Source organism: Xenopus laevis, chromosome 4L (genome assembly GCF_017654675.1).
Source record: "Xenopus laevis strain J_2021 chromosome 4L, Xenopus_laevis_v10.1, whole genome shotgun sequence".
NCBI classification, from domain to species: domain Eukaryota; kingdom Metazoa; phylum Chordata; class Amphibia; order Anura; family Pipidae; genus Xenopus; species Xenopus laevis.
In genome coordinates this window covers 99,710,851-99,738,491 of record NC_054377.1, presented here as the reverse complement: position 1 = coordinate 99,738,491, position 27,641 = coordinate 99,710,851, and the positions used below count along the sequence as shown (strand labels likewise).

At 36.1% G+C, this 27,641-nt stretch overlaps 1 protein-coding gene across 2 annotated transcripts in view; it reads right to left on the bottom strand.

The window, feature by feature from the left end:
- The window catches only part of abca4.L (ATP binding cassette subfamily A member 4 L homeolog), a 107,887-nt gene that overhangs the window by 27,654 nt on the left and 52,592 nt on the right, over window positions 1-27,641 (bottom strand). The window contains 21 exon segments of one of the 2 annotated variants that reach the window (NM_001095553.1): window positions 1,321-1,419; window positions 1,684-1,808; window positions 2,028-2,236; window positions 4,434-4,517; window positions 6,301-6,349; window positions 6,449-6,654; window positions 6,846-6,930; window positions 7,605-7,704; window positions 7,707-7,715; window positions 7,717-7,798; window positions 8,087-8,224; window positions 8,597-8,736; window positions 8,857-8,988; window positions 9,974-10,151; window positions 11,280-11,486; window positions 13,078-13,143; window positions 14,704-14,787; window positions 18,886-19,090; window positions 19,753-19,974; window positions 23,318-23,540; window positions 25,511-25,687. In NM_001095553.1, coding sequence (NP_001089022.1) covers window positions 1,321-1,419; window positions 1,684-1,808; window positions 2,028-2,236; window positions 4,434-4,517; window positions 6,301-6,349; window positions 6,449-6,654; window positions 6,846-6,930; window positions 7,605-7,704; window positions 7,707-7,715; window positions 7,717-7,798; window positions 8,087-8,224; window positions 8,597-8,736; window positions 8,857-8,988; window positions 9,974-10,151; window positions 11,280-11,486; window positions 13,078-13,143; window positions 14,704-14,787; window positions 18,886-19,090; window positions 19,753-19,974; window positions 23,318-23,540; window positions 25,511-25,687 — 2,820 coding nt within the window. 2 annotated transcript variants of the gene reach the window in all.

Here is a 27,641-nt window from a genome sequence, read left to right as displayed (position 1 = left end):
CAGGGAATGCCTCTCTTGTGTGATTAGGTTAGAAGGATGTGTTGTAGACTTGGACTGAGATGTTCAAGATCTTAAGTGGAATTTTCAGACCTTATCCTCACGTATGCTATTCTTGTGGATAGAAACAATGTTTTTTTAATGGCATTTTGGCTTTTTAGTCGTGTATCAGTAGGTTCCCAATTAATCAGGGTAGCTACATCCTTTGCTAATCACTACGCTGATTTATATAGCTTTTATAAATATATATTTACATATCCACTTGTAAATAGAAGTCGTTGTCCAGTGGGAATGCAGTGGATCCTCTCTATAACAGAGAAGTTGGTCCAATGTTGCCTTAATCTATATTCCTATCCAGTGTTCTGGTTTACATCCCTCATTTTTTTTTTATTCTTAAATTGCTTCTTGATATCTTCCAAACCTCATATCCTTTGTTTTGCTTCTGATATATACTTACTGGAACTCTGCAAAAACTATTTTGTAATCTCAATTCTGATGTTTTTATTTTACTTTAAAATATGGCTTGTTATTGTAGAGTAGTCCCTAGCATATCTAAGAGGGAAGGGTCTTCCATTTTGCTGGTCCTGGGGAGGCCTGCTGGTGATATAGGTGAGATTATCCAAATTATGGAAATATTTCTTTTTCAGAAAACCCAAGATTTCTGGATAATAGATCCTATACCTGTATCTGTCTTTTGCTCATTTACCCTTTTTTGGTATTTGCCTTGATAATCATATGTTACATAATATTTGATATAATTTCTCTTTATATATTTCATATTTTAGTGCACCAAGTACATTTTAACTCTCCAGCTTTGATATGCTGAAAGTTACATGTGGGTATGGTACCTGTTAACCAGAATTAGGGATGGGCGAATTTGAGCCATTTTGTTTCGACAAAGATTCGCTGCTGGCGAAATGTTGCTGACGCCCATCAAAGTCTATGGGCGGCAAAAAAAATGTTGTCGCGCGGCGAATTTTTTTTTTGACGCGCGTCTTTTTTTTTTTGATGCACAACACCATACAAGTCTATGGGTATCATTTTCGCGGCTAAACAAGCTGAAAAAAATCGCCCATCCCTAACCAGAATGCTTGGGACCTGGGGTTTTCTGCATAAAAGATCTTTCCATAATAAATATTATAAATAATATATATTTTCATTATATATTAGTTGGGATCAAGTACAAGGTACTGTTCTATTATTACAGAGAAAAAGGAAATCATTTTTACATATTTGGGTTATTTGAATAAAATGGTGTCTATAGGAGACAGCCTTACTGTAATGGATCCCATACCTATACATATAAATCAGAAAGTAACTTACGTGAGTGGTTGATCTTTCATACAGCGTGTTCCAAGCCCTGGACTGTTTAAGAATGCATTGGAAAAGGTAGCCATCTGCTCATTCCCAGGGTGCTCATTGCTAAAATGAATGCAAAACCATCATACAAAAAATAATAACATTTTCATAAGTGGATCTATTAACTACAAATTACTACAAAGGCAATAGTACAGTGGCCAACAAAGGAAAACCTATTGATAGAGAGGAAAAACATAGGCAGACAATGGTAGTTGACCCAAACAGAGCCAGTACTAGATAGAATGGGAAATTGATTGTGACTATACCCATGAAAGTTTGCTACAGTTTGCGCAGAAAAGGAACTTCTAATCTACTTGTTCTGCTGACCTGAAGAAAACAAACTGTTGCCCATAGATCCAGGGGTGAAGGGTTAGACTGGGATACTCTCCAAAGGGTGGAACAATGAGAGTAAATACAAGAGCCAGCAACACAAAACTGGCGGGAAGCACAATCTGCAGAGATTTGAAAGAAGCATATAAGCATACACAAAGGTTATCATGTATAACACCAACATGTAAACAGATGAGTAGAAAGCATTTATAACCAGTTTTTGGTATCAACTGGCATTATGTATTTGGTTTCAAGAAGAGTTGAATCAGAAAGTGTATATACAATAATATTATGAAAAAAAACCTTAGATGAACAGATGATCTGATAACGGAATTTATTACCTGTGCAAAGAAATCTTTATGGCTCCGGGTAGCGTGTTTAAACCGTTTAATTATCAGGGCATTGAACTGTTGTTGCAGAAGTTCTGTGCCTTTTATTTGCCGCGACCCTTTTCCATTTTGCTTTTTGCCTTGTGGAGGCTCGTTGATATTTGGTGGATTTTTATCAGCCACACAGTGATGAGTATCCTTTCTGATGGAAGATTCTTGTCCTTGAGTTGTGGATAGAGATTAATGCACTAAGCACATGCAGGTCCTGTACAGTATATACTAACTGCTATTAATTTGTTTTTGGGTTTTGGTGGGTTCCATGCTACAATGTGGCCTCAGATAACAGAAAATACAAAAAACACTAAGTACAGTTTGTATAAAGAGTACAGTTGTGTTGCAGTGTGTTCCGTATCCAGTCTGGCAGCCTCCAATAGCATAAATAACAAACCACTTGCACTCTCAGCTAATAAATGGCATAATTACATTCATTTTGTCACACAGTAATGCATATTCATTGTGGTTTGGCAGCAAACAGCTATGAGTGCAATTAAATAAGCAAGTATTTTGTATGAATATGTAAGCTACATAAGCTAACATAGGAAATATAAATTTATTTCCAGATTCATCCCGAATGGTTTAGAAACGGGCATGCTACATATATATACCAGTGGTCAGACACCAATCGGCTCCCCACTGGTATAAAGTGGTATATATAATAAAAAAAGGGTATCTAGTATCACTGCTTAAACCACAGTAGGTCATTTCTAGATCTCTTAGAACAGTTTGACTAGCTAAGCTTTTATTAAGAACCAGAGATCTACCCACATTAATAAAGTAATTATTTGTGAATCACTTTACAATATGTTAGAGCCTAGCTATAGGGAACACAGTTTGTATTGCATGTTGTGTACCTGACTCCCTGACAATATCACTGTAACAACTCTGCTGCTGAGTACTGCTTTCTGGCGAAAACTTGTGCAACCAATAGAGAAAACTTAGTAGTATGAACTACTGTAACACATAAGACGGATATGTTATTTTGAGCTTGGGAAGACTACCTAAATCCCATCACAGGAGATTGCATGAATAGGGAATCATAACTCTTCCAAAATTCTTTTCAATACAAAACATCAATAACTCTTATATTTGAATGTAGACACAGAATCAAACTTACTACACATTGTAGCCAAGTTTTTAAAAGACAGACTGACAGATATATAGACACATTTAAATACGTGGTTTTTATCCTTTCTGTGGATCACTTTGTAGCTAGCAAGGAATGAAAGATACCTCTTTCAATACCTATTTTCAACCTCTATGTCATTGTGTAAGAGAAGAACTGTATGATACGTTGGGTGTTTTGGTCACCAGCCATTAGCTAAGGCTGCATCGAGGATGTGATCACTATTTTTGCATAGTAAAAATATAATGTTATACTTTATTATATACAGTATGGTTTTAAAGCTGTTTGTAAATTGTTATTCTATGCTGTCTTTTGAGTCAGTCTTGATGTCAGCCACGCATGCATCTTCATTGTTCTGTTAATCAGCAGGACTCTGCAACATTGTTTATAAAGTAACCATCAGAACCACTACTATACAGATTAGAAGGGGAGTATGACCATTGCCTCTCAGTGTAAATACCTATTATCTATACAATAAATATTGCTCCGTTATTTTGCTATTTTCATTAATGACAAAAGCCCAGTGCAATAGTCCACATGACCACACTTGAACAAAACTAAATCAATGTAATAAAAAATATACTCTATGCAGTGGGAGGGGGGGATAGGCTAGCTAGTTTGCAAGCATATAGTTTTTCTAAGATCCATTTTAATATTTAGCGATAGTGCTTTATCACTCCCATAAGCCATAATTAATGTGGTTCCCATAGAAGATAACTAGAGGCAACTAGCAGTGTTTAATGGTGTTTTATCAGTGTCAGTAATAAAACACCTTGAGTGCAGTAAGGCATTGCAGATAGCATGTATGGTTCAGTATCTATATAATGCTTCTACACCAAATAAGCAAAGTGAGCTAATGGCCTTGTCTAGAGTGCATCTCTTTACTTATGGTATTTGGCAGTAAAAAGATGGGTAAAATGAGATTTGGTTTGATGGAACCTGTTTGTTTTGCTTGTCTTACAGAAGCCACATTGTGCAGTACAAACGCCTGCTACCAGAAGATGTATTTCTTAAAAGTACATGTGTCTAGTAAATTGTATGAATTGAAGAAAATAGAGGATTTTAACATCATCTCAAAACCTGGGAGCGATGGACAAATTTAGGCAACTGTGGCAACAGTAAACAAGCATATATGGCATGCAAATGTAGCCACCATTATCACTTTTAATAATAGTCTGCCATTTAATGACTTTTCTTCTTTGTTACCCATCTTTATCCAGCCTGATGTGAGTTACCTTTATTATCAATATTGATTACAGTTGTCTGGTTATCCACTCCTAGACTTGTTCGGGATTTCCGTTGTTGTAACATCCATTCCTCTATTTTTAAGAATGGCCACAAAATACAAAGCAACACAATTCATAACAGAATTTCATAAAAAGTCAAAATACCATTTTGAAAAATGGCGGCACTTCATAGATACTGGGGCAGTTGCAAGCTCTATGGGAATATAGACCAATAATCTGTCACCTTGTGCATAAAACCAGTGCATCAGGCCAGTGCTCATATACATTTAAGGGCTTGCAACATCCCCATCCTATTGAATATCCTTTTTTACACATTTATATTTCAAAGTTTTTACTTGATCAAAGGTAATTCAGAAGATTAGAGCTCATATCAATAAGTTTATATTTTGGTTATTGCAAATAAAATGTGTTTAAAGCAGATTACCTCTTAATGCAAAATTACATAGAATATATATACCGTATATACTCGAGTATAAAACTGGGAAAACTTATTGACTCTAGTATAAACCTAGACACAACTACAGCCCTGTCTCCCAGCAGCGCACACTCTGCCAAAGCGACCCCCCCATCGATTAACCAGACTTCTTTGCAAAGTTGATGGTGACAGAGAATTGCCAAACGGATTACTGTGTGCATTGTCCCACTGTCCCACTACCATGTGCAGAGGGTGCTGTGTGATATTGCCATCACTGTTAATCTTTCGTATAACCAACAGAGGGCGCTGTGTGATATTGCCATCACTGTTAATCCTTCATATAACCAACAGAGGGCGCTGTGTGATATTGCAGTCACTGTTATTCTTTAATATAACAAACAGAGGTCGCTGTGTGATATTGCAGTCACTGTTATTCTTTAATATAACAAACAGAGGGCGCTGTGTGATATTGCAGTCACTGTTATTATTTCATATAACCAACAGAGGGTGCTGTGTGATATTGCAGTCACTGTTATTCTTTCATATAACCAACAGAGGGTGCTGTGTGATATTGCAGTCACTGTTATTCTTTCATATAACCAACAGAGGGCACACTGTTATTCTTTCATATAACCAACAGAGGGTGCTGTGTGATATTGCAGTCACTGTTATTCTTTCATATAACCAACAGATGGCGCCGTGTGATATTGCAGTCACTGTTATTCTTTCATATAACCAACAAAGGGTGCACTGTTATTCTTTCATAAAACCAAAAGAGGGCATTGTGGGATATTGCAGTCTCTCCCCAAGTGAACTGTTGGTATAGGAATGATTAAAAGTGACTGCAATCTCAGCTACTCGGGTCGGGTACCGCTGACCCGAGTATAAGCCGAGGTAGACTTTTTCAGCACATTTTGGATGCTGAAAAACTCGGCTTATACTCGAGTATATACGGTATTAGAAAATTACATTTTTCAGTGCTAGTTTGATGTTTCTGAGATGTGATTTTAATCCAGCCAATTAATAGTGAAATCATAGTGAAATGAATGTGTGAGATTGACTTCATGTTTCCTTCACTGTCCTACAAACCATCTATACAAACTCTAATTAAACTGACACAAACCCTACTGTACACATCTTGTAGTCCAACAGTCTGTACCAATTACCATATTCTAGTGGTCCAGGTCTATGACTGGCCAATGTCAGATCCACTCAAATCTGAAACCTGTTGGATACCCAAATGGATCCACACAAGTATCAGGATAATTTTGTTCAAAAATGGCCAAGCTGATGGACATCAGTTCCTGCGGCCAGTAATACAGTTTTCCCACTAACCATGACTAAACTGTAAAATACATTTGCATTAATATATTGGGTATTGGGTCTAGAAACATTATCATTTCCTTTCACATATTTCTATGTGAATATTTTAAGTGGTACCTGGTGTCTCTGTCCCAGTCACCGATTCTGCTGTAACTTTCAGGAAAATCTGAAAGAAAAACACCCTTACATTATAAAGCCGCCAAGATGTACCTGTACTTTCCTGTACATGCCTGTGCCTATGCTTGTTCGGGATATAGTACACTACCTCTTCAAGTGGAGTGTCAGAAATGCCAAAGCTGCTTAGTCCCAGGTCCCCAAGAGTTTCCTCTAGTTCTCTGAAGAGGCTGGCATAGGCACGGAACTTGAAATCTTTGCTTGGTAAAAGATAGATCAGCTCCTGCCCAATGCTTTCTATTAATTTTGCTTCTGGAACATGGTGATGAATTAACTCTGTAAGCCCGCTGATATCGCCTGTGTACATTAAAAACACATTTAGAGCACTTATTTTCATATTAAACTTTCTTGAAAAATAATGTGCAACTTAAAACATTTTGGATCTAAAATAAAATGATTCTTATTCCACTGAGAGACTTTTCCTCTTTAGAACCTCTCCCACAAAACAAAGCATCAGTCACACAATCCAACTTGCAGATCTACCTCACCATCTAACTCTTGTTCTAGAGGATCTTCCTTCGCTTTTGGTGTACAGCTTGCACATGGACAGGAACAGTCAGACCGACAGGAAGCCTGGAGAATGTAAAGACACTAGGTTATTTTTAATTAAAAAGACTAATCAAAAGCACATTTGGTCAAAAACTGACTCTACCCTAGTCTGTATACTGTGTCAAAATGTACTCTCTGTAGTACTTGCTAAGGTTTTCAATTGAAGTGAGAATGCACTTTTAAGCTTAACTGAGCCTGAGAACCATTTTTATTTCTTAGTAACCTGTCTTTTAAACATTCCACATCACAAAAAAGTTGCTCAAAAATATCCCTGCCTAGTTTACTGTCTCAAAGATGTCATTTGCCACTGACACAAGACATACTTTTCTGCCCCAGCTCATTCAGTACAGAGCAGGCCAAATAGATCTGTGACACCTCACATTCATAAAAGGTAACCCTACACCCATAGCTCTGAGTCACAGAAGATACTCACATAGGCAAGTTATAAGTTTGTTATAAGTTATGAGTTATGAGTTTGCTTTGGCTTAGCATCCCCATGCGTGCATTAAAATCTAATTACAATCATGATGTGATTCCTAGTATTCAGCAAAAAGATGGTTTGCCTCAAATAAATTCACAGCTTAGGCTGGAACTTATATGGTCATGGCTATCCAAGCCATAAATAATACAGCTAGTTGCGTAAAAAAGAAATGCGCACAAACACATATTTTTGAATGAGAAGTGATTTTATTACTTACAGAATCTTTCTTTCCAGTGTCTTTGATGCTTCTCATCCTACGCACAAGAGTAAGGTAGAAGCCTGTGCCAAAACAGTTCTTTAGGAACAATGGTGAGCCACTGCAAAAGAGTTTTCCTTGGGATATGATTGCAATTCTGTCCCCAAGTAGATCTGCCTCATCCATGTGATGTGTAGAAAGGATAATTGTTCTTCCTAAAAACATATATATATATATGTATCCATTTAATTTGCTTTTAGTATTAATGAATCATTTTGTTTTGAATATGTGGTATTTTGCTCTTTAATTCTTATAATGATATGTGTTTTTCAGGCTATATAAAAGAAAGAGCATTCTCTTGCACTTGCCATACATAGTGCATTATGGTCAGCCTATAGAGAACAATATCAAAATTCCAGATCAAAATAGCAGTTTTAATGATTTACTTCATATCTACACAGCTATTAATTATACGGGACAGGTGGCTAAATGCCAATTGCTACCTGAGCGATACTTGAGCAGCAAATCCCATATTGACCTTCTGGAGTATGGGTCTACACCTGAAGTGGGTTCATCCAAGACCACAACCTTTGATTCACCAACAAATGCCATAGCTACAGACAATTTTCTTTGCATTCCACCTAAACATAGAAACATAAAAAATAAATGTAGATGAGGTCCCATAAGCTAATCTACAGATGTACAATTTTTGTCATTTTTCTCTCGTGGTCAGTTCTACCACTTTTTTTTCAGTTCTTTGCCCTCCAGATATGTGAGTTGATTCTCTGACGTTTTTTTCTCGACTTATTACACTACGCATGTGTAATTTCCAGTAGAATGATGGGATCAAGGTAACCCTTTGCGTCTGAGTAACAGATGTATATACTAGTCTCCCAGCATTATATTATAAAAGCAAAGCCACAATCAACACAAAAGCAAACAATTATTAAAACACACACACACACAATGAAAGTCATAATTACTAGATATAAAAAAAGAAATCAGCAGAATACCTGATAGATTTTGTGCCTCCTCATTTCTTTTATGGGGGATGCCAATGTCTTCCAACATAACCTCCACTTGCCTTTCAGCCTGCTTTTTAGATTTGCCTTTCAGTTGAGCATAAAAGAGAATGTGCTCTTCCACTGTCAAACTTTAGATGGAAAGATAAACAGGTACAATGAGACTTATGTCATTAAATGAATGAGAATGAAGAATATAGATAGACAAATGAACAAGAGGAAAATGACAACTGATAACAATAAATATTTACTGGCGGAAAAGAACGTTGTGCTGTGGACACATTCCAAGACTTTGTCGGATGGAATCCATGTGTGTTTGAATATCTCTTCCCCGGATCCATACTGTTCCTGATGTTGGTGGGAACAAGCCAGTTATGATTGATCTAAAATAAAGAGAAATGATAGTAGTATTTAGTGCTTTTGCCTATCTTGGGAGACCCCTATTCAAGGCCATCGACCCTCTAGATGAGCCATCCTGACTGTTCAGAAAAAAATTACAACTGGTTTATTTAACCATCGTAAATGTCATTTTATTATACAAAAAGTTGATTTCCATTTCCAACTACTTTTGCAACTTGCTTATCAGACCTTTTTAATCTCCTGAAGTTCATATCGTGGGAAGTATATGAAATGCCCATTAAAGGGTTTGGCAACCTTTTTAATTAACTTTACGTATGGTGTAGATAGTGATTTTCCTAGACAATTTGTAATTTATTTTCATTTTTAATTATATGTGTTTTTTTTGAGTTATTTAGCTTTTTATTCAGTAGCTTGCAATTTCAGCAATCTGTTGCTAGGACCCAAATTACCATAGCAACCATGCACTGATTTGAATGAGAGACTGGAATATGAATCGAGGGGCTGACTAGAATTATGAGTAATTAGTAATTAGGCATGAGGAATTAGGAGTCATAAAAGGTGGCAATAAAAATAACCTTACAAAGCATTTTTTATAAGAGGTCACTGACCCCCATTTGAAAACTGAAAAGAGTAAGAAGAAGGCAAATAATTCAAAAACTATAAAAAAAGAAAAAATGAAAGCCAATTGAAAAGGTGCTTATAAAATTAGTCATTCTATAACATACTAAAAGTTTAACTTAAATATGAACCATCCCTCTAAAGCATTTTTTTAACTGAAGTAAGGAACTAAACAGAATCCCATAATGCCTCTAAGGGGGGGAGGGGGTTCACCAGAGCTCTTAGAATGAAGACTAAGCGGTATGCTCTTTACCAAGACCTAAACATAAACTAACATATAATACAGTTTCCATATTGTTATATATTAGACATAGCATGTTTATTTAATTCCTGGCAAAATAATGCACCTTTTCTTCAGTAATATTTCAAACTATACATGGGCACACTTACAATGTTGTTGTTTTTCCAGCACCATTGTGACCCAGGAAAGCTGTTATCTGCCCTTCATAAAATGTTATATTCATCCTGTCCACAGCAGGCTTGTATGTATTTTCATACACTTTCACCAAGTCCTGAATACAGACTCCTGGAACCATACCTGGTGGCTCAGGTTCATAAAATGGATTACCTTACAAAGAGAAAGTATTACAATCAGTATCAGGAACATTCTGCATACGATATATATAGGACTTATGTTTGTGTGCTTAATTCATTTGTGGGATTTCTGTTTCTGAGCTGACAATGCTAGATATCTACTGGTTCATGTCCCAAATGACAGTTTATAATCATGAGCAGGGGTCCCGAAACTTTTTTATTTTTTTTATTTTACCTATGAGCTACATTGAGAGCAACACAACCAAATGTTCTTGAGGGAGGGGAGGTACCAAATAAGGACTGTGATTGGCTTTATAACAGCCTCTGTGTAACCTGGTAGCCTAGAGGAGGCTCAGTTTGGCAGTACATCTGTTTTTTATGCAACCATAACTTGCCTCCAAGCCAGGAACATGTTGCTCCTGAGCCACTGCTTGGGGGCAACTGGTCTAGAGCTTTTCTAGAAAAGTACAGTAGAATCCTTTAGCGTCTTTGGGCCATGTTTTTCTGCTCCTATGGAGTAGACTTTTCAAGAGAAAGTTGGTGAACAGGAAAACATGCAGCTATTCTCTTTGCAGTTACATATGTAAGGTGCATATAAAAGCCTTATATGGAGCACCAGAGATGACATCCACTTGATTAAAGATCAAACTTTATTTCCATACACACAGGATATTAAGCGATCTGCTTTACGCATTTCATGCATGACATGCATACAATGGATGGCTTATTGTCCTGTGTGAATTGACGCTTTTAAAGTTGGAAATGAAATGTGATTTTTAAATAAGTGAATGTCCTCTCCGGTGCTTTGTATTCTAAGGCTTTAATATGGACTATATAAACTGTTTGGGATCAAAGTGCACGTGTAGTACAAAGGGATTCTATTGGACGGTAAGTGCTGCCACAACACTATTGTCTGGACTACATATACAGTATAAGGTGCCATGTTGCTTTTCTTAGCAGAATCATTTTTCATTAACTACAACGCAATAGCACTATGTACTGATAACATCTTAACAGAGCTGTAATGTTGCAATCTATAAGTAATTATTTTGCCAAGGTAATAAGTTAAGGAAGTCCCCACTCATATTAGAATGTTCTCTGAACACAGTATCAACAGTACATTGCCATCCTTATGTATTGGAAACAACATGCATGTGAGCACCTGTATTGGTTTCAGAGTCGTTCATTTCATCTTTATCATTCCTCTCTTTTTCTTGTTCATCTTTCTTCTGCTTTTCTTCCTGCTCCTTTTCTTTCTTAACCTTGTGTTTACAAGAAGAGGAATCCTTGTTAACTGTTAAATCCTCATGCTTCACTGATTTTTCTGCTTCTTCTTTCACACCATCAGAGAGGGCTTCAGGTTGCCTATCTAAAGAAAAAAGCACATAATAATGTTTAAAAAATAAATGAAAAAAAAGTTTAGCTTTAAAAAAAAAAAAAAAAATGAGTCTGGGCCAAGAATGTAACATCCAGGAGCATGTTAACCTCTTTTCTGTTCATGTCAACATGTCAACTGCCCTTGTCTGTTGACAGCTGATTTCTGTTGCCTGTTTCATACAACCAGACACAACCCTTGGTTACATTTCAGACCCTTATTACTAGTGACATTGCTGTCCACACCTGCTACTGCCACTGTCATACACACTTTGTTCACTTGTAGATGAATATGTTTGTTCAATTGGTTCTATCCAGGTACATAAAACTGCTTAACTTTCTTGCCTACTTTGGAAAGTCAATAATAAGTACATCATATTCATTTTTAGAAAGCAGAGTTTTCAAAGTAACAAAATAATACAGCTATAAAATGTCTGCGTAGTCACAGACAGTTTTGTGTCTTGCAGCCCATAGGGAAAATTTCTACTTAATGCAACAAATTAGAATTTTTATTTTAAGAACTATAACAACAAATGAAACATTTGATTTTTAATTTTTCTGTCACTGACAGGGACAAACACTGTGTTGCAAATGATTAACATTTTATGACTGACTCCTCTGGCACACATGCAGCTGAATCCTCTGGCACACAGAAGGCAAGATATTAAAAAGGAAATAAAAAATTGGTGCACTGTGACTTGGATGATTTTTTTCTAGAAAATAATTGCTGCAAAAAGTCACTCTTCTTATGCATATACTGTAGGTTCTCAGTTCTCGGGCTTGGTGTGCAAATGGCCTGGTGTGCAAATGCTTGTGCTTACTGCAGCCTTTAATTGTGATTCAGTATGCATTGGGGCTTTGTCCTTGTCATTTTCAGGCCAGCTACTAAACTTGCACCTGGCATGAGCATAGATTTAATAATCAACATTCAAAATGTTTTGCTTAAAATGGACTCTAGGGGAGCTTTCTGCATAATAGGTTTCCAAATAAGTGATCCTATACCTGACAGGATAAACAGAGCTGATTAATATCATACAAATAAATTGCAGGTCACATCTGCACAACTCTCTATCCTAAGTGCCCCCAGCATCCTATACCTTGAATGAACTCACAACTCAAATGTTTTCAGATTTAAGAAAAAACTTGAATGGAAAAAAACTCGAATCAGTGAATTTGGGATGAACAACCCAAAAACCGAGTTTTCAGAGAGAAAAAACTCATATTGCTCAAATTAATTGAGTTTTTGAGGGAAACCCACCAAAAAAACACCTGAACATCAAGATGGCCATTAACATCTTCAAATGGTTCAAGGGACCTCTTCCACTGACTTCTACATGACCTCGACAGGTTTTAGCTGGAGTATTTTTTTTTAATAAAAACCGCAAAAATTCAAAATTTTAGTTTTTTAACACAAAAACTACCCTTGAAAAACTCATTGTTTGGCAAAACACAACTCGACCTTTGATATATCTGCCCCTAAGTCTGAGTACATTTATCTATAATGATGTTTGTGAATATTGTGTTTATGTCATTCCTACATGCACTTAGTTATTACCTGCATTTATGTGAGCTTGGCGTATCCTTACCTGTTGGCTCTATGTGATTTTCCTCAACATGCTCATGAATCGACAGCTCAGTCTGTACTGAATCACCTTTACAGAACCAAAAAAAAAACCCAGAAGTTTATTACACGCATCTGTATATATGTTTATATATATATATATATATATATATATATATATATATATATATAAAAATATATATTATACTATATATAAAATATATATCTTGATAAAGGCCCCGTGAGGGTCGAAACGTCGATCTAAATAAAACTTAAATTTTTACCTTCAGACAAAAGTCCCTTGCGTGCAACAGCTTTCTTTCTACAGATTCTATGTATACATATTCTGTTGGCACCAGGGCATGATCCTCCTTTGAAGTGTGTGCAACAGTCTTACAAGCTATATATAAAATATATATATACTATACATAAATATATATATATATATTATATATATATATATATATATATATATATATATATATATATATATATATATATATATATATATATATATATATACTGTATATATATTTTGCTAAGAATTCTCAGAATATTTATTACTACAAAGATACACACTAATATCGTGTATCACAAAACGTGCATTCCCTGGGTGTCCATGGGCAGACTATTCAAACTGCAGAAATGTTCTCATTGTTCCTCAAAAAGTGTGATGTGTGAATATAGAGCTGCACTTTCATTGGGAAGATAAAACAAGTCCCCAGCTCGGTTTTTATGATTGTTCTGGTGGCTCTTGATGAGCCAGCTCTTTTGCCTAGTACAGTTACATAGCAAATCTGTGCTAGAATTTAGCCATGTGTTTTGTTCACCTGTAAAAGTGGGTTTTTGCATGTCATCATTATGAGCATTCAACATCAAACAACCTGACTCTCTATGAAGCCATCTGGGCAATGTGTTTGGAATAAACTGCCAACATGGAAGCCTTTTTTCTATGAAGAACAGTTGTAAAATAGTGGAAAAGAGCCTTTCTAACAAGGTAGGAAAGGCTAGTGCATTAGGTAGTGAAGGCAATAGGTCTTATTTAAGAATGTAAACAAATAGAGCAAAATGTGTTAAATTTTGCACATGCTTAAACTTAATTCAAAAAGGTGCTTGCAAACATTTTTGTGCCTTGTGGATTGCACTTTCATTTAGAAATAAACCTTATATGTGTTTTGAAAATCATGTTTCCGAGTAATTTCCCCAGTTCTAATCAGTGAATAGACATTTGTTTTTTCTTATAACTAAAACTGACAAAACCTTAGTGAAAGAGTCAGGAAGTGAGCTACACGCTAATTAACATGACTTAGCACTGACCTTTTTCCTTAGAGGATGAGACAGAAATGATCCTGTCCAACTCTAAAGCCAGAGGGATGGTGCACTCATGTATAAATTGGGATTATGATGTCTGAGAAGTTTTTCACCCACTGCTTTGCATTAAAGCAATTCAATTCTACTGTATTTAGCCTTTCTCGTAGCATCAAAGACCATGAGATGACTAAGCTTTTCGTAATTCATATAATAATAATTATGAGCCACTTAAGAGTTCAAAGTGAGTGAATAACATACTGTGTGTAATCTTTTTACTTGGTCAAACAATGACAGCACATTGTCCTCGGGTATAACTAAATTAGTATCAGTCGCTACTTACCATCCGCTACCAATTCATGGTCAAATTTACACCAATAGGTTGCCAAAAATGGGAAATACCATGGTTTTGGGATTCCGTATTCCCCTATAAAACATAAAGCAGAATTATATTTTAGAACATTATACAATGCTTCATTGTTTGCACAGTCAACATTACATAAACTCAACAAACTGACAGAAAGCTAGCAAATGTTAAATATGGCACTATAGATTGGAAATACATTTTTAATGAGCATCATAGGCAAGATTAAAGCAAAAGCCTACTACAAATATGTCGATTGTGTTCATCTGAAGTGTTGTTACAATCTGTACTAAAATATTGTAACATGCCTGCTGGATTAAAACAAAGATTTTGGATATTATTAATCAATTTTACAAATTTTATGCAAACATATTCCTTTGCTCCGCAACATCCTCGTTTAGATAAAGAGGCATTTCTGACATCTGTTAAGTTACCGAAATTGACATTCGAGGAGAATTCCTCTTTTAACGCCTCCATCACTACAGAAGAAATAGAGTTAGCCATTCACCAGCTAAAGTTATAGTCCAGGCCCTGATAGCTTCCCCCCTTCTTACTACAAAAAGTTTTACAATCTATTACTTTCCCATTTACTAGTACTTTTTAACGAGATGGTTCAAGGACATTTGTTGCCTCAGGAAATGTTATATATGCCAATCTTTCCCTCCTTCCCAAACCCAATAAAGACGTAACCTGCGTCCAAATCTACCATCCTATCTCAGTTCTTATTGTGGATATTTGCATATTTTCAAAAATCAACAGCTTGCTTAAATGCATACCTTCCCCAGTTGATCCACCGGCTTTGTTCCCAGTAGGCAAACTACAGATGCTACAACTCTTGGTCGAATTCATAAAATGAGTTGGAAAAGGAAAATAAGAGAGCGGGAGCTTATTTTCCTTTTCCAACTCATTTCATGAATTCAACCAAGAGTTTTAATTAATTGTCGATATCAATTCATCTTGTAGCTTTAATTTATTGATTTTTATCATTCACTAATTAACAATTTCTTTAATTAACTAAATTTGGAATTTATGGTAATTATTATTTTTTTTTTTAATATATATTAGGAATACTTTGGAATAGATTAATTTTTATAAGCACGTTGCACTTTTCTCATTTTTCCAATAAGAAACCAGTATAAAATCAAAGAGTTAACTGAATGAACTAAGTTTATGAACTAAGTTTATATGGTCAATATAATTAATAGAGTTTCCAATCTTGATTATTCACTGAGGTTATAAGTAATTTATTATTCACTATTTACAAGCACTTATGCACTTTCTGTAAAAGGTTTCTGAATTAATCAATAACTAAAATTAATTGATTGAATAAACTTATTGGGTATTAAATTATACTGATTATGAACATTTAATGAATTTTGGTGAATTGATTTTAAGGTGATTAAGTTGGTTTAATTAATGAATTGGTAATTGGTAACAGTTTTTCCTCTCTTCTCTCTAAATTTCCTAGGCTACCAGTTCTACTATTACACCCAAAACCTAGACAAAAATATGGTTATTCATCAGGAAACTATCCCCCAATGTTGAAGTTAAAGAAACGGCGTGTAAGGTGATGTTCCTTTGGTATCTTACTCCCATTCATAAGCACACTATCAATCCAGTTTTGCCATATACATGTTTTAGGGGCTGCTCGATTAGAGGAAACTATCTTCACACTTGGTGGCATTGGCCTATTGTTTCTGGACTGAAATTTATCAAATGGCCCCTCAGATTATTGGGGTAACCATTGAACCTACTATTGAATCCGCTTTATTATCCGTACCCTATTTTAAATTTGCTTTACAGCCACAAAATCTTGTTTCTTAGTTCCTGGCAGCTACCTGCGGGGTCACCGCTTTACATTGGCTAGCCCCCTCCCTTTCTGTCACATTGGTCATTTATAGGCATTACCTTTCAGCCCTCCTAGATGATAAACTAAACCTCCATATTGCCATTTGGTCATCATGTGGCAAGTGTCCTTGTCAATAAACCATAGCAGCTGGAATGTCCATAATAAGATTGTGATTTAGATACACCTTTGCATTGTTACACTATTTTGTAATTTTGTTTTTTTTTTGTTCCCTTTTTCTTTGTTTTCTTTGAATTTTGGTTTATTTTGTTTAGTAAATGTATGATGTAACTTCAGTTCTGCCTACACATGGAGTTTATTTTTCTAATTTTCTTTATATACTACCTCTGGAACTGGAATAAAGTGTTATAAAAAAAAGCCTAAGATTTTGTAACAATTTGTGGCCACTTTGAGTATCTTGTACTGCAGTTTAGGCTTACTGAAGCATATTAAGGTTCAGTAAATATCAATATGGTATGTAAATGACAAGTTCACTATTATGTACATAAATGATTTCATTTGTTCAAAGACTTTGCTACATTCCACTCTATGTTTTGCTAAGAATAATTCTGGAAGCTTCATTGGATGTGGTATTCCCACAAAAATCCATTTTGATTCAAGTGTCTTCTATATTGGTTTGTCTTGACCACTAGAAATGGCAAGCCTTTACAAAGGTTAATTGGTTTTGCAGACTTAAACAGCACCAAAGGAGTTTGACCATTTAGAAAAAGCTGCTTCTCTTCTGCTCCTTTTTTAAACCATCCCTGACCTTGCATTCTTTTTGCACTTGGAGTGGATGCTTTTGATACCCAAGATCAGCAAAATATAGAAACCTTGACAGATATATTGTACATTCACTCCCTGAAAGTGCATACAAGGATTCACAGAGTGTAGACCTTATTCAATGACTGTCCTGGAGGCCTGGGCACACTTGAAATTAGCATTCTGATTTTAATTCATTTGAAGGCTTAAATGCAGATACCCACTTCAAAACTCTGAGACTTTCTTTAACAAAAGAGATGCTGGAATTCTGTTTACATCAATTTCATCATAGATCAGGTGTGTATAACCTAGTTTTAGTATCAGTATGATGGTTGAATAAAGTGACTGTAATTTTTGTGATGGTGCTTTGCTGCAGTATTTAATTACACCCACACCTCAGAGTACACACCCAATGATACTGTAATGTTTTAACATACATTTACCATTGTAATGTTATTTCAGACACAGGCCCCTGCTCCCTGCAGAGAATGTTCTATCTCTGTGTTTTTTTTTTTTTTTTATAAGATTACGTTACTGGTTATATTAAAAGTGTGACTGTGTATGCCATACTCTGCCTGCCCTATGTTCCCTGTGTGTGCACCACACTCTGCCTGCCCTATGCTCCTTTAATGTGCCATACTCTGCCTGCCCTATGTTCCCTGTGTGTGCCATACTCTACCTGCCCTATGCTCCATGTGTGTGCCATACTCTTCCTGCCCTATGTTCCTTTTGTGTGCCATGCCCTGCCTGCCCTATGCTACCTGTGGAACGTGAGCCTGGTAGGGGTTTATTCTGGGGGATGGTTAGTATTTGGAAATAGTTGTTAGTGACCCCTTAGGTGTTTACTCATGTGCTAGAGGGTGCTGTGTTATCCACAGAGGAGGAGGAGGCATATGAATTTAAGGATATGTTTTAATGACTTAAATTTTTCACATATGAGGGATATCCCTGCAGCGAGCACCAACCATTGTATTTTTTGGTGTGCTACCACCATTAATGTGGACATGGTCTTATAAGTTCTTATGGTAACATGGGTGTGGCTTAAAGTGGGTGTGGTTTAAAAGGGGAGTAGTCAACACTGGCTTCCATTATTGGCCCCCACCATGTAGGCCAGAAAAATTCTGGCTCTCGGTATCACAAAAGCTGGACAGCACTGACATAGATAAATGAAACTTTGGGAAAAAGCAGAAATGGCAAGTAACTTTTCACAAAGGAGCAGTATTGGATTTAAAGGAAAGGACAAGAGGCTGCAGGCACACCAGAGCTCTGACTGCTCTCTATTAGGACACACTGATTTCAAATAAACAGCACACTGCCAAGTCTGTGCAGAGACAGCATGCTTAGGAAACGAGTTGTTAGCGAAGGATTCCATAAAGTCAGTGACTCGGCTAACATTTCAGTCAGGAAGGCCAGGCAAGAGTGACACAATAGGCTTTTATTCTCAGTATTAATGGAAACTTACAGATGTAAGGATATTTAAATATGTATATATACCGTTTATATTTTAGTTATAGGTAGTTTGTAGGTTAGTCCTTAACTGTTTCTAAACATACCTGGAAAAACGTGATCAATGTACCAAGCCAGAGTCCAATAAATGAGGGAATCCAAAAGCATCATAAATATGGAAAACAGGAAGCTGTATTGATCTCCTTCCAGAGGGCTCTGTCTGATGTTTCCCCACTGCAGCCCAATGCCTTGCTCTTCATATCTAGATACATATTCTGTTCCAAATCCAAAGGCTACTGGTGAGAGAAAACTCTAAAAGAGCAGAATAGTACAATTTAGACACCAGTTTGGACACCTTGCAGACACCAATGCTGCACTCTGTTTCTAAGAATGCAGATATGTAGCTGTTTTTGTCATCAAATACTGTCTAGAAGAAATATTCCCCTTCATTTACTGAATAGAGTCCAGCATCAAAGATTGTCTAGACCACACAATTCGCATTTCACAAAAACAGATAATATACAATGTCCCAAGTAAATACAGTATACATTTAAACAATACACAAAAGCCATGAATATCCCGTAAAATTTATCCTTATAAATAGTGCTAAGTGATATCATCAGTTATAATTGGTGCTTAGTGATGTAATTTCTGCCACATGTCAGACCAAAACTTGTGTATTGTAAAAAATAATGTACCCCCTGTTGTAAAATATGAGGATATTAAAAGTCATGGAGTTCCGTGACCTGTATAAAAGCCTTCACCCTTGTGCTTTTATATAAAACTTCTTGGTAACTTATAATATCCATATAAATTTACCGATTGTACAGTTCCTCTTTCTACACTGGTAATTTGTGTAGAAATTCTAAAACTATTTTAGAAACTCTTTAATAGCGGCTTGGTTCCTGAAGCATTAAACATACCACTGCATGCAAGATTGAGTTTGTGGTCAAGCAAAGAAAAGGAAATCTTACTGCCAAGGTTTTCAGCTTGATGGTCATGCGGTCCTGCCAAGCAAAGCAGAGGATGTGCGGTAAATAGAGTGTGAAGTAAATGACTCCGCTGCAGGCAGCTGCCAGATTGGCTTTAGAGAAAAAGACGCTCATCAGGAAGGCCTGCATGATTGTCGCTAATGTGAAGGCCATCAAGAAACAGAATAGAATTAGCGGGTTACTGTAATGTAGGACTCCACCGACCTGTAAATAGATAAGGAACAGCCATCAGCATGGACACCTTTATTTCTAAGTAGAGCAAAACTTGACTTTTTACATAATGAATGTAACAAAGGAGAATAAGAATGATTCTTTGCATGGGATGTTCTCTTCCAGTCTACAAATATTTTAGCCTATTCACAAGAATTATAATAAAACCTTCAACAATTTTATTTATTAAAGGGCTCCAGCTTCTAACATTAATGTGGCCAAGTAATAAAAGGTGCAAAGTTTGCTGCAGGTCTAGTCACCTATAGCAATCAATCTATCACCTGTCAACATCTTATTGGTCACTTAATGCATCTGGGCAAAGTTTTACTATATACAATTTATGCAGTTAAGCCAATATACTGTAGATGCTTCCCTAGTTGCTAGGATTGGACACAATTTAGCAACAATTTGCATGTCTTATTGTTAAAGAAATCACACACCATTGATCTAAAAGGAACTGTCACCATCACTAGACTCTGCAGAGACATTTTTCTAGGTTTCTGTACACAAAGTAGAGATACCAAGCAGCATCCCATAGTGCTTCAGATATTGTTGTAGATTACACCATTTTACCCTAATTACACCCTATACTAGAGCCACAGGCCCTTCCCAGAGGCAATAATCCAGGTTCTATCTGGCACATGCTATCAAGTTTCCATGTTTATCCCACCTAAGTCCTTCTCAGCAGGGCCCCACTATGGGAAGTGTCCAAGACACATGGCTGGCAGGATACTTGCTACTCTACTTATATTCATACTCCAGTATCTTAACTTATGGACTGTCATGGTGCAACTATGAGGGAATTGATGATGTTTCTGTTGATGTCTATCCTGATAAACTTAAAGGACTTATACTTTATTGTTTGTTAAGGCATTTCCCATCTAGTCCTAGATAGTCATAATCATAGTGCCTTAGCTATAAACCTGTCATATTTCATGAGTAGGTTCTACAGCCATTTTACTTTGCTGACAGCCGGCTAGATAATAAGATGCATAGGATTGCTGGCAATAAAGCTGCCGCTAGCTTGTAAACACGTCTTCAGTCTGGTAGCAGCTATGTTGCTAAGCCATTGAAAGGCACTTAAGCATTCCAATAATCTTAATATTTTTTAAGGAGTTTAGAGTGAGGAAGTATGTTTGTGCATTCCATTCCACACCCCTGATCCAGTCACAGCCTTCCTCCTTGTCAGATCTGACAAAGCTGATAAAACACAGTGAGGATGGAGAGCTATGCACCCTGCTGACAGACACATATACGCCAACATCAAGTCTGCACGTTTGCAACTTCTTTTTAGAACCTGAATGGAACTTGTAATTCATCTGACAAAACACAGCTAAGGCAGCTTTGAAATTCTTTGTATATCAGTGTCGGCCCTTCTTGCTTCTTGCTCCTACATACCTGGTAGCTTGCTAATGGAAAGGGGGGTTTGACCTGTGCTTTAATTCTGCCCCTGAGGTATGTTAAACAGACAAAAGTTTTATAGCACAAAGAACCTACAAATTAGCACTGGTTTGATGGTAAGTTAGCAATGATTGAGTGGTACTGTAATTAAACTAAAACAATAAATAAACAACATGCTATAGAATAAGTGCAGCATGTACTGTATGTCTGTGCAGTGACACTACATCAATTTTAGTACAGGTATGAGATCCGTTATTGGGAAACCCAATATCAAGAAAGCTCAGAATTACGGAAAGGTCATCTCTCATAGACTCCATTATAATCAACTAGTCCAAATATTTTTAAATTATCTCCTTTTTCTCTGTAATAATAAAACAGTAGCTTGTACTTGATCCCAACTAAGATACAATTCATCCTTATTGGAGGCAAAACCAGCCTATTCCGTTTATTTAATGTTTACATGATTTTCTAGTAGTCTTAAGTAATGAAGATCCAAATTACAGAAAGATCGGTTATCCAGAAAACCACAGATCCAGAGGATTCTGGATAACAGGTCCCATACCTGTACAAAAAACAATGCTAAAATTCATGGCCCACTGGCCCACAGAGCAATCCAGGTATTTAGAATCAATCCCACAATATTTCCTATAAACTGTGCACTCATGCACATGTGCATAACATTAAACCCAGTCTACATAGAATTTTGTGAGCAAAAATGTAATTGTGCATTTTTTCTAGTAAAATATGCATAGCTGCAGTTTTAAAAGTGTGCATGAACTATCATATGTACACGAAGCCACTAATCAATTAGAGGGAACAATGTACCATCCTTTTAAAATAAATCTAAACTCAAACTTACATTGATGTAAACTTGTTCAAAGTGGTCCTCTGAGCATTTTTGCACTTATTTAATTTTTTGTTTTTAGTGGGTTAGTAGAGCTATTAGTGGTTTTAGACTGCTAATAGCAAGCTTATAGCTCAACAGCTCTCCCTAAAGGTCAGCGTGTCTGTGACCCTAACTGTCTATGCACTTGCTAAATTAATTTTTGCCCTAGGGTTGCTGATTCTCCTATAAACCAAAAGTCTGGTATTAGCTGTGTAAAAATACAAATCCTAGAAAATGAATGTAAATTGCAGAAGTGCTCAGTGCTCCATTGCCAGTGCAAGAAGTGGAGGAAATTCATTCAGTCACGGAAGAAAATACAAACTCCTTGCAGATGAATATGCACACTAATTTGCACCCATTTTAACCTACTGCACTTGAACCTGTATATTTAAATGAGGATGTAGACAGGACCATGTTATGGCCTTTATTAACGTGCGCATTATGGCGACAAAATAAGTACCTGTGTCACATAATGCAGAGGAGGTCTTTACGACTTTGCATGCTGCACCATTATAAAAACGAGATTTAGATGTAATATATATCCTAGATATAGTATATATAGTGTTAGTAATTCAAACTGTGTCAGCCGCAAACAATGTCATCACATATGTGCAGAATATAAATATTAAAACAGATATTAAGATATTTAAAAGAATTGTTTCCAGGGCTAGTGGAATTAAACAACATACTATAGAAATATAAACTTCACTTGGAGTACCTTTTACCTGGTGCATTAGATGCATCAATGAAGTCTGCCAAAACTGTCTCCTCTTGGAATAGATATAAAGAGAACAAACTGACTCTTTATTGAACGGACAATAAAATGACAATTTGGTCTTTTTAAAAAAAATCTTTTTATAGCATGAAAACAATCATACCCTAACAGGCATTTCAGCTACTTCTTTGTATAGCTGACACGCAAGGTGCTATGGTATTCTTGTCTTGATGTGGTTTTCTAGTCTATTATTTTACTTAAGACAGAAATTAACTGATATTTTCATCTTACATATGAATTTTTTATATAGTTCTCGTGACAAAATAACCACTTACCACAATAACAAAAGTAAGAAGGAAGGTGCCGGTTGTCATGACAGTAAAGCTATCTATGAACCATGTCAACCAGATGACATCATTTGTTACACCCATATTCTTCATAGTCTCTTTCAACCGTAACTCTTTTTCTAGAACTATGTCTTTCACCAGCATAGAGACTGAGTAGATCCAAGCAAGCACCATGAAAATTGGGAAGCAGCGATTCAGTGTAATCATAAATCTAGGAAATAAATACAAGCAAATTAAGCCAAAGGTTACTCTTTATTTCTATCTTTCCATCATATTGAACAGAACTTTATTGCCATTTTATGTACCGCCATCCAGTCGCCATAGAGTTGGGATCCTTAAGTATAAAAATATAAATGATAGTCTCTACTTACTGTAGGCCCACAGTTTGCTTTAACTGGCTGCACAGGACTTGGGGCATGCTTACTAACATTGGAGATAAATATCTGGAGAGATTTATGGAGACGTTGCTTATGGGAGAGATCTTTATGTGGAATTTTAAGCTGTGAAACACGCGAGTGTAATTTTTATCAAAAATTGATTAAAAGGGTTTGACACTATTTTGAGTGCATCTTTCAGAACTATTGGTGGCTGAATACTGGAGAAAAAACAATTATATCAAGGCTTGCAAATTTAATAAACATTTGTAAGTATCCAATCTCACACCCCTGAAGGTGTCCCTCCTTAAAAAGATTGGTTAAAGGTCATATAAAACCAAAAGGTGAAGGCGAAAGAACACTTCCCCTGATAAGTGTGAATTCATATAAATGTGTCCTACAGAGCCTTGAAATACTACACTATATTAGAAAATATTTTTGTTTGGTTTTTGTGTTGTCTACCCTCAAGTTACCATCTAGTGCTGGTTCAACTTTTTTAAACCATTGCTACTTCTGGGTGCATGTCCACTTCTCAATTCAGCAACAGTTCATACCGAAAGAAGTCAAAGCACTCACCTATTTCTGCAATTTGCAACATATTCAATCCGAACAATATTTCTGGAGGGGGGGGTCTATACCTCTCTGCATTAGATTGAACTATATAATATTGATAACTATGATTAAATATTGTTGTCATAAGGCCCATCTCCTTTGCTCTATTGCCACCTTTCTCAACCCGAACCCAATGTTACACATAACAAGTTACCATTGTAAAAACATGCAAGCAGAAGCACAAGAAATTAGCTAAAGTAATTGATCATTGTTAACGTTCTATGAAACTTTATACTTATAATACATCCTTTGAGGATTTGTAATGGCATTCTCAGCTATATTAGTATAAAGTTTCATAGAACGTTAACAATTATCAATTAGTTTAGCTCATGAAGGAACTCTTTTATGTAGGTGTGATTGAAAGAACAATTTAACAAAGCAATCAGCTGTGAATTGCAAAGTATACTGAAAATGGAGAGGATTTATGTACTAAATTACGAATGGTAATGGAACAAAGCATGAAAAAAGCTATGTTTAACAACAAGCATATGAACCTTTGGAAAGAATATGTATAAATTTAGCATGAATATAACATGAATGAACTGTCTGAAAATGAGTTCAAGAATGCACCTGTCACTGCACCTTGCTGAAACATTCCAAGGAGGCTGGGTGCACCTAAATATTATATTTGTGTAGTCATGGCTTTTCTTACATGATGTTGTGACCTTTAGTCAAAAGAAGTACCTTCCCCATCCAGTTTTAAAGTGGCCAGCATTTCAGTTACCCACATGCATGGTCATTACAAAGCTGAAAACAGGATGGAATGAGAGTTGTTGAGTGATACATTGGCCAACTCACTGTCAACTCATCTCTTTGAAATATTGCTAGTGTTTAATACAGTGAATGTACATTATAAAGTTCAGTAGTAACTAAAACTGGCTTGTCTGGATATTACAATACTACTGAAAATAATTCCTGTCATGCGTCAAGACTAGTCTGTAACAGTTACTAGTCTGTAACAGTTACCAGCATACCCTTTCTCCGTACTTTCTGAAAAATGGTGATTTACTTTCCTTCTTATCTTGATGTATAGCATATAGGGGCATTGTAAGGGCTTGGACACACACCATGTTTGCAAAGATCCATGAATCTTTACATATCTTAAGGCACAGTGAGGTCAAACCTGTAAGCTCATAAAAATTCCAGAGCTCACACACATCCCATTAATTAAGAAACACAGAATTGTCTCACTTACACATCATCTACGAAGCATGGGTACGGCATCTGTTGTAAGTAGATTCCTGCTGGCACCTCAGTGCTTGTCTGGCTTTTTATAATGCCATGGTCAATCATATCCTGAAGATAAGCAAAGCCTCCCCAGATGTACCTCATATCTTCAATTGGATCTGCTCTTGGTCCTGGATCCCAGTATCTAATGTGAACAAGAGAAATTCATTTCATAAATATGTTTAACATCCATTCACTGAGATGGCAGTTAAGCAACCCATTCATTTGATATTTTATTTCTATTGCATATATGGTGCAAGCTGGAGGAACATATGCACACAAATAAACACAACAACATTTTTAGGGCTTTAGTTCTTTGGCTAAGCTATTGTCAGGTGCTCTGGATCCCTGTATCTTACATGTACATATCAAATGACCATGCATCAGAGTTGAAACAAACACATTGTGATACACATATTGGCATGTGAGTGAAGTAGCCCAAGCACAAAGAAAAATGCAAGAGCCTCTATCAATATAGACAGATCTGGAATGGGGTTCTGCCAAGACACATCAGTGTGTTTTACACCCAGTCTAATCCAACTGAAAGTGTCAAGTGGAATTTCAGAATTCAGCAAATTTTATCCAGTCCTACCAAACAGACCATTCATTTTCTATGGTTTACTGAATTTGACTATTTAACAAATATAGCAAATATTCTAGAATATAATTATCATCAAAAACATTTTTAAACAAAATGAATTTGCTCTACAAACCCAAAGGCTAGCAGTTTGCCGTGTGCATCAGTTTCTAGCCAAATACATGTCCAGATTATTCAAAGAAATTAAGAGGTTTAAAGTTCTATTTTATTTCATGTGATTTACCTGCATATTTTAATGTGGGCCACCCACCTGCATTCCTATTCACTCTAATCCTGTTACTTAGAAACCATGGCTGAAGTGCTGTAGCAGAAACACCAATACGAGGCCCCCAAAAGCAGAGCATTGGCACAGCAAGCAAGGGAAAGAGTTCATCTGCGGATTACCTTATTAAGAGTGTGTATTACAAAGGACTAGAATTCTTACAATTTTGAAATTAAATTAAAATTAAATTGCTGAATTAATATTTTACTACACAAAACGTGAGTATAACAAACAGCTTCCTCTTTCTTTTGTTTTTAAATAGAAATTGTCCTATGCTGTGTTTCATTTCCATATCCCTATAGAAATCTGGTTTATACATTTCATATAAAAATATCAATTTCTACTAAGGTTAAAGTTAGATAAGAAGCAAAATAGGAAAAGATAAGAAAAAATCGGTTCTTGTTTCTCTGTCTCTACCCTAGTTTTTATTTCAGTAAAACACTTTTTCGTTCTCTCTCTCTCCCCTTTTGCAGCTTTAAGGGTTGGTTTAGTTCTGACTTTAAGTGTGGACTATCATGAAAATGAAATATAAACTTCATAATGAAAAAATCAATTTAATGTTTGTTATTCCCCCCTCTGCAGTTTGTCTTTCTACATGCAGCTTTTTATTTTGAGAGATTGCTGCAACTAATTATTTCTAAAATGGTACAGCATTGGTAAATAATTATATTTATAAAGTGTATTATTTCTATGTTATGAAGCTTATAATAACTGTATGCTTGCATGATAGTTCTCCTTCAATATAAGTTGGCTTTTATATTTTTAAATATTTGATGTAGGAGAATGAGTGTGATGCAAAGAAGATAGATTTTTCCAGTCCTTAATTTGTCCTTTTAATTTGGTGTAGTATAGGGTGCTTCACAACAGGTTGCAATTCCCATGTACATTGCTTACCATCCAAAGTATAAAGAAAAGAATACCCCGAGAGCACCACACATCTTATGGCATGATCAAGTGATTTATTTCAGGAATGCCTAGCACCTGTGCTGGACATTTCTGAAATAAATCACATGATGCCATAAGATGTGTGGTGCTCTGGGGGGGTACACTTTTCTTAATACTGGAATGCATTTGAGTTTATCTTTATTATGTCTTTAAGTACGTATACTGTACCCCATCTTTTAACATTCAGGACTGGAAAAATTGTTTGTTTTATGCAATTTTCTTATTTGCTCTGGAAACAATCAGATATATACTGTAGGCATATCACTGATTTCTTATAAACAAGGGAAATTATGA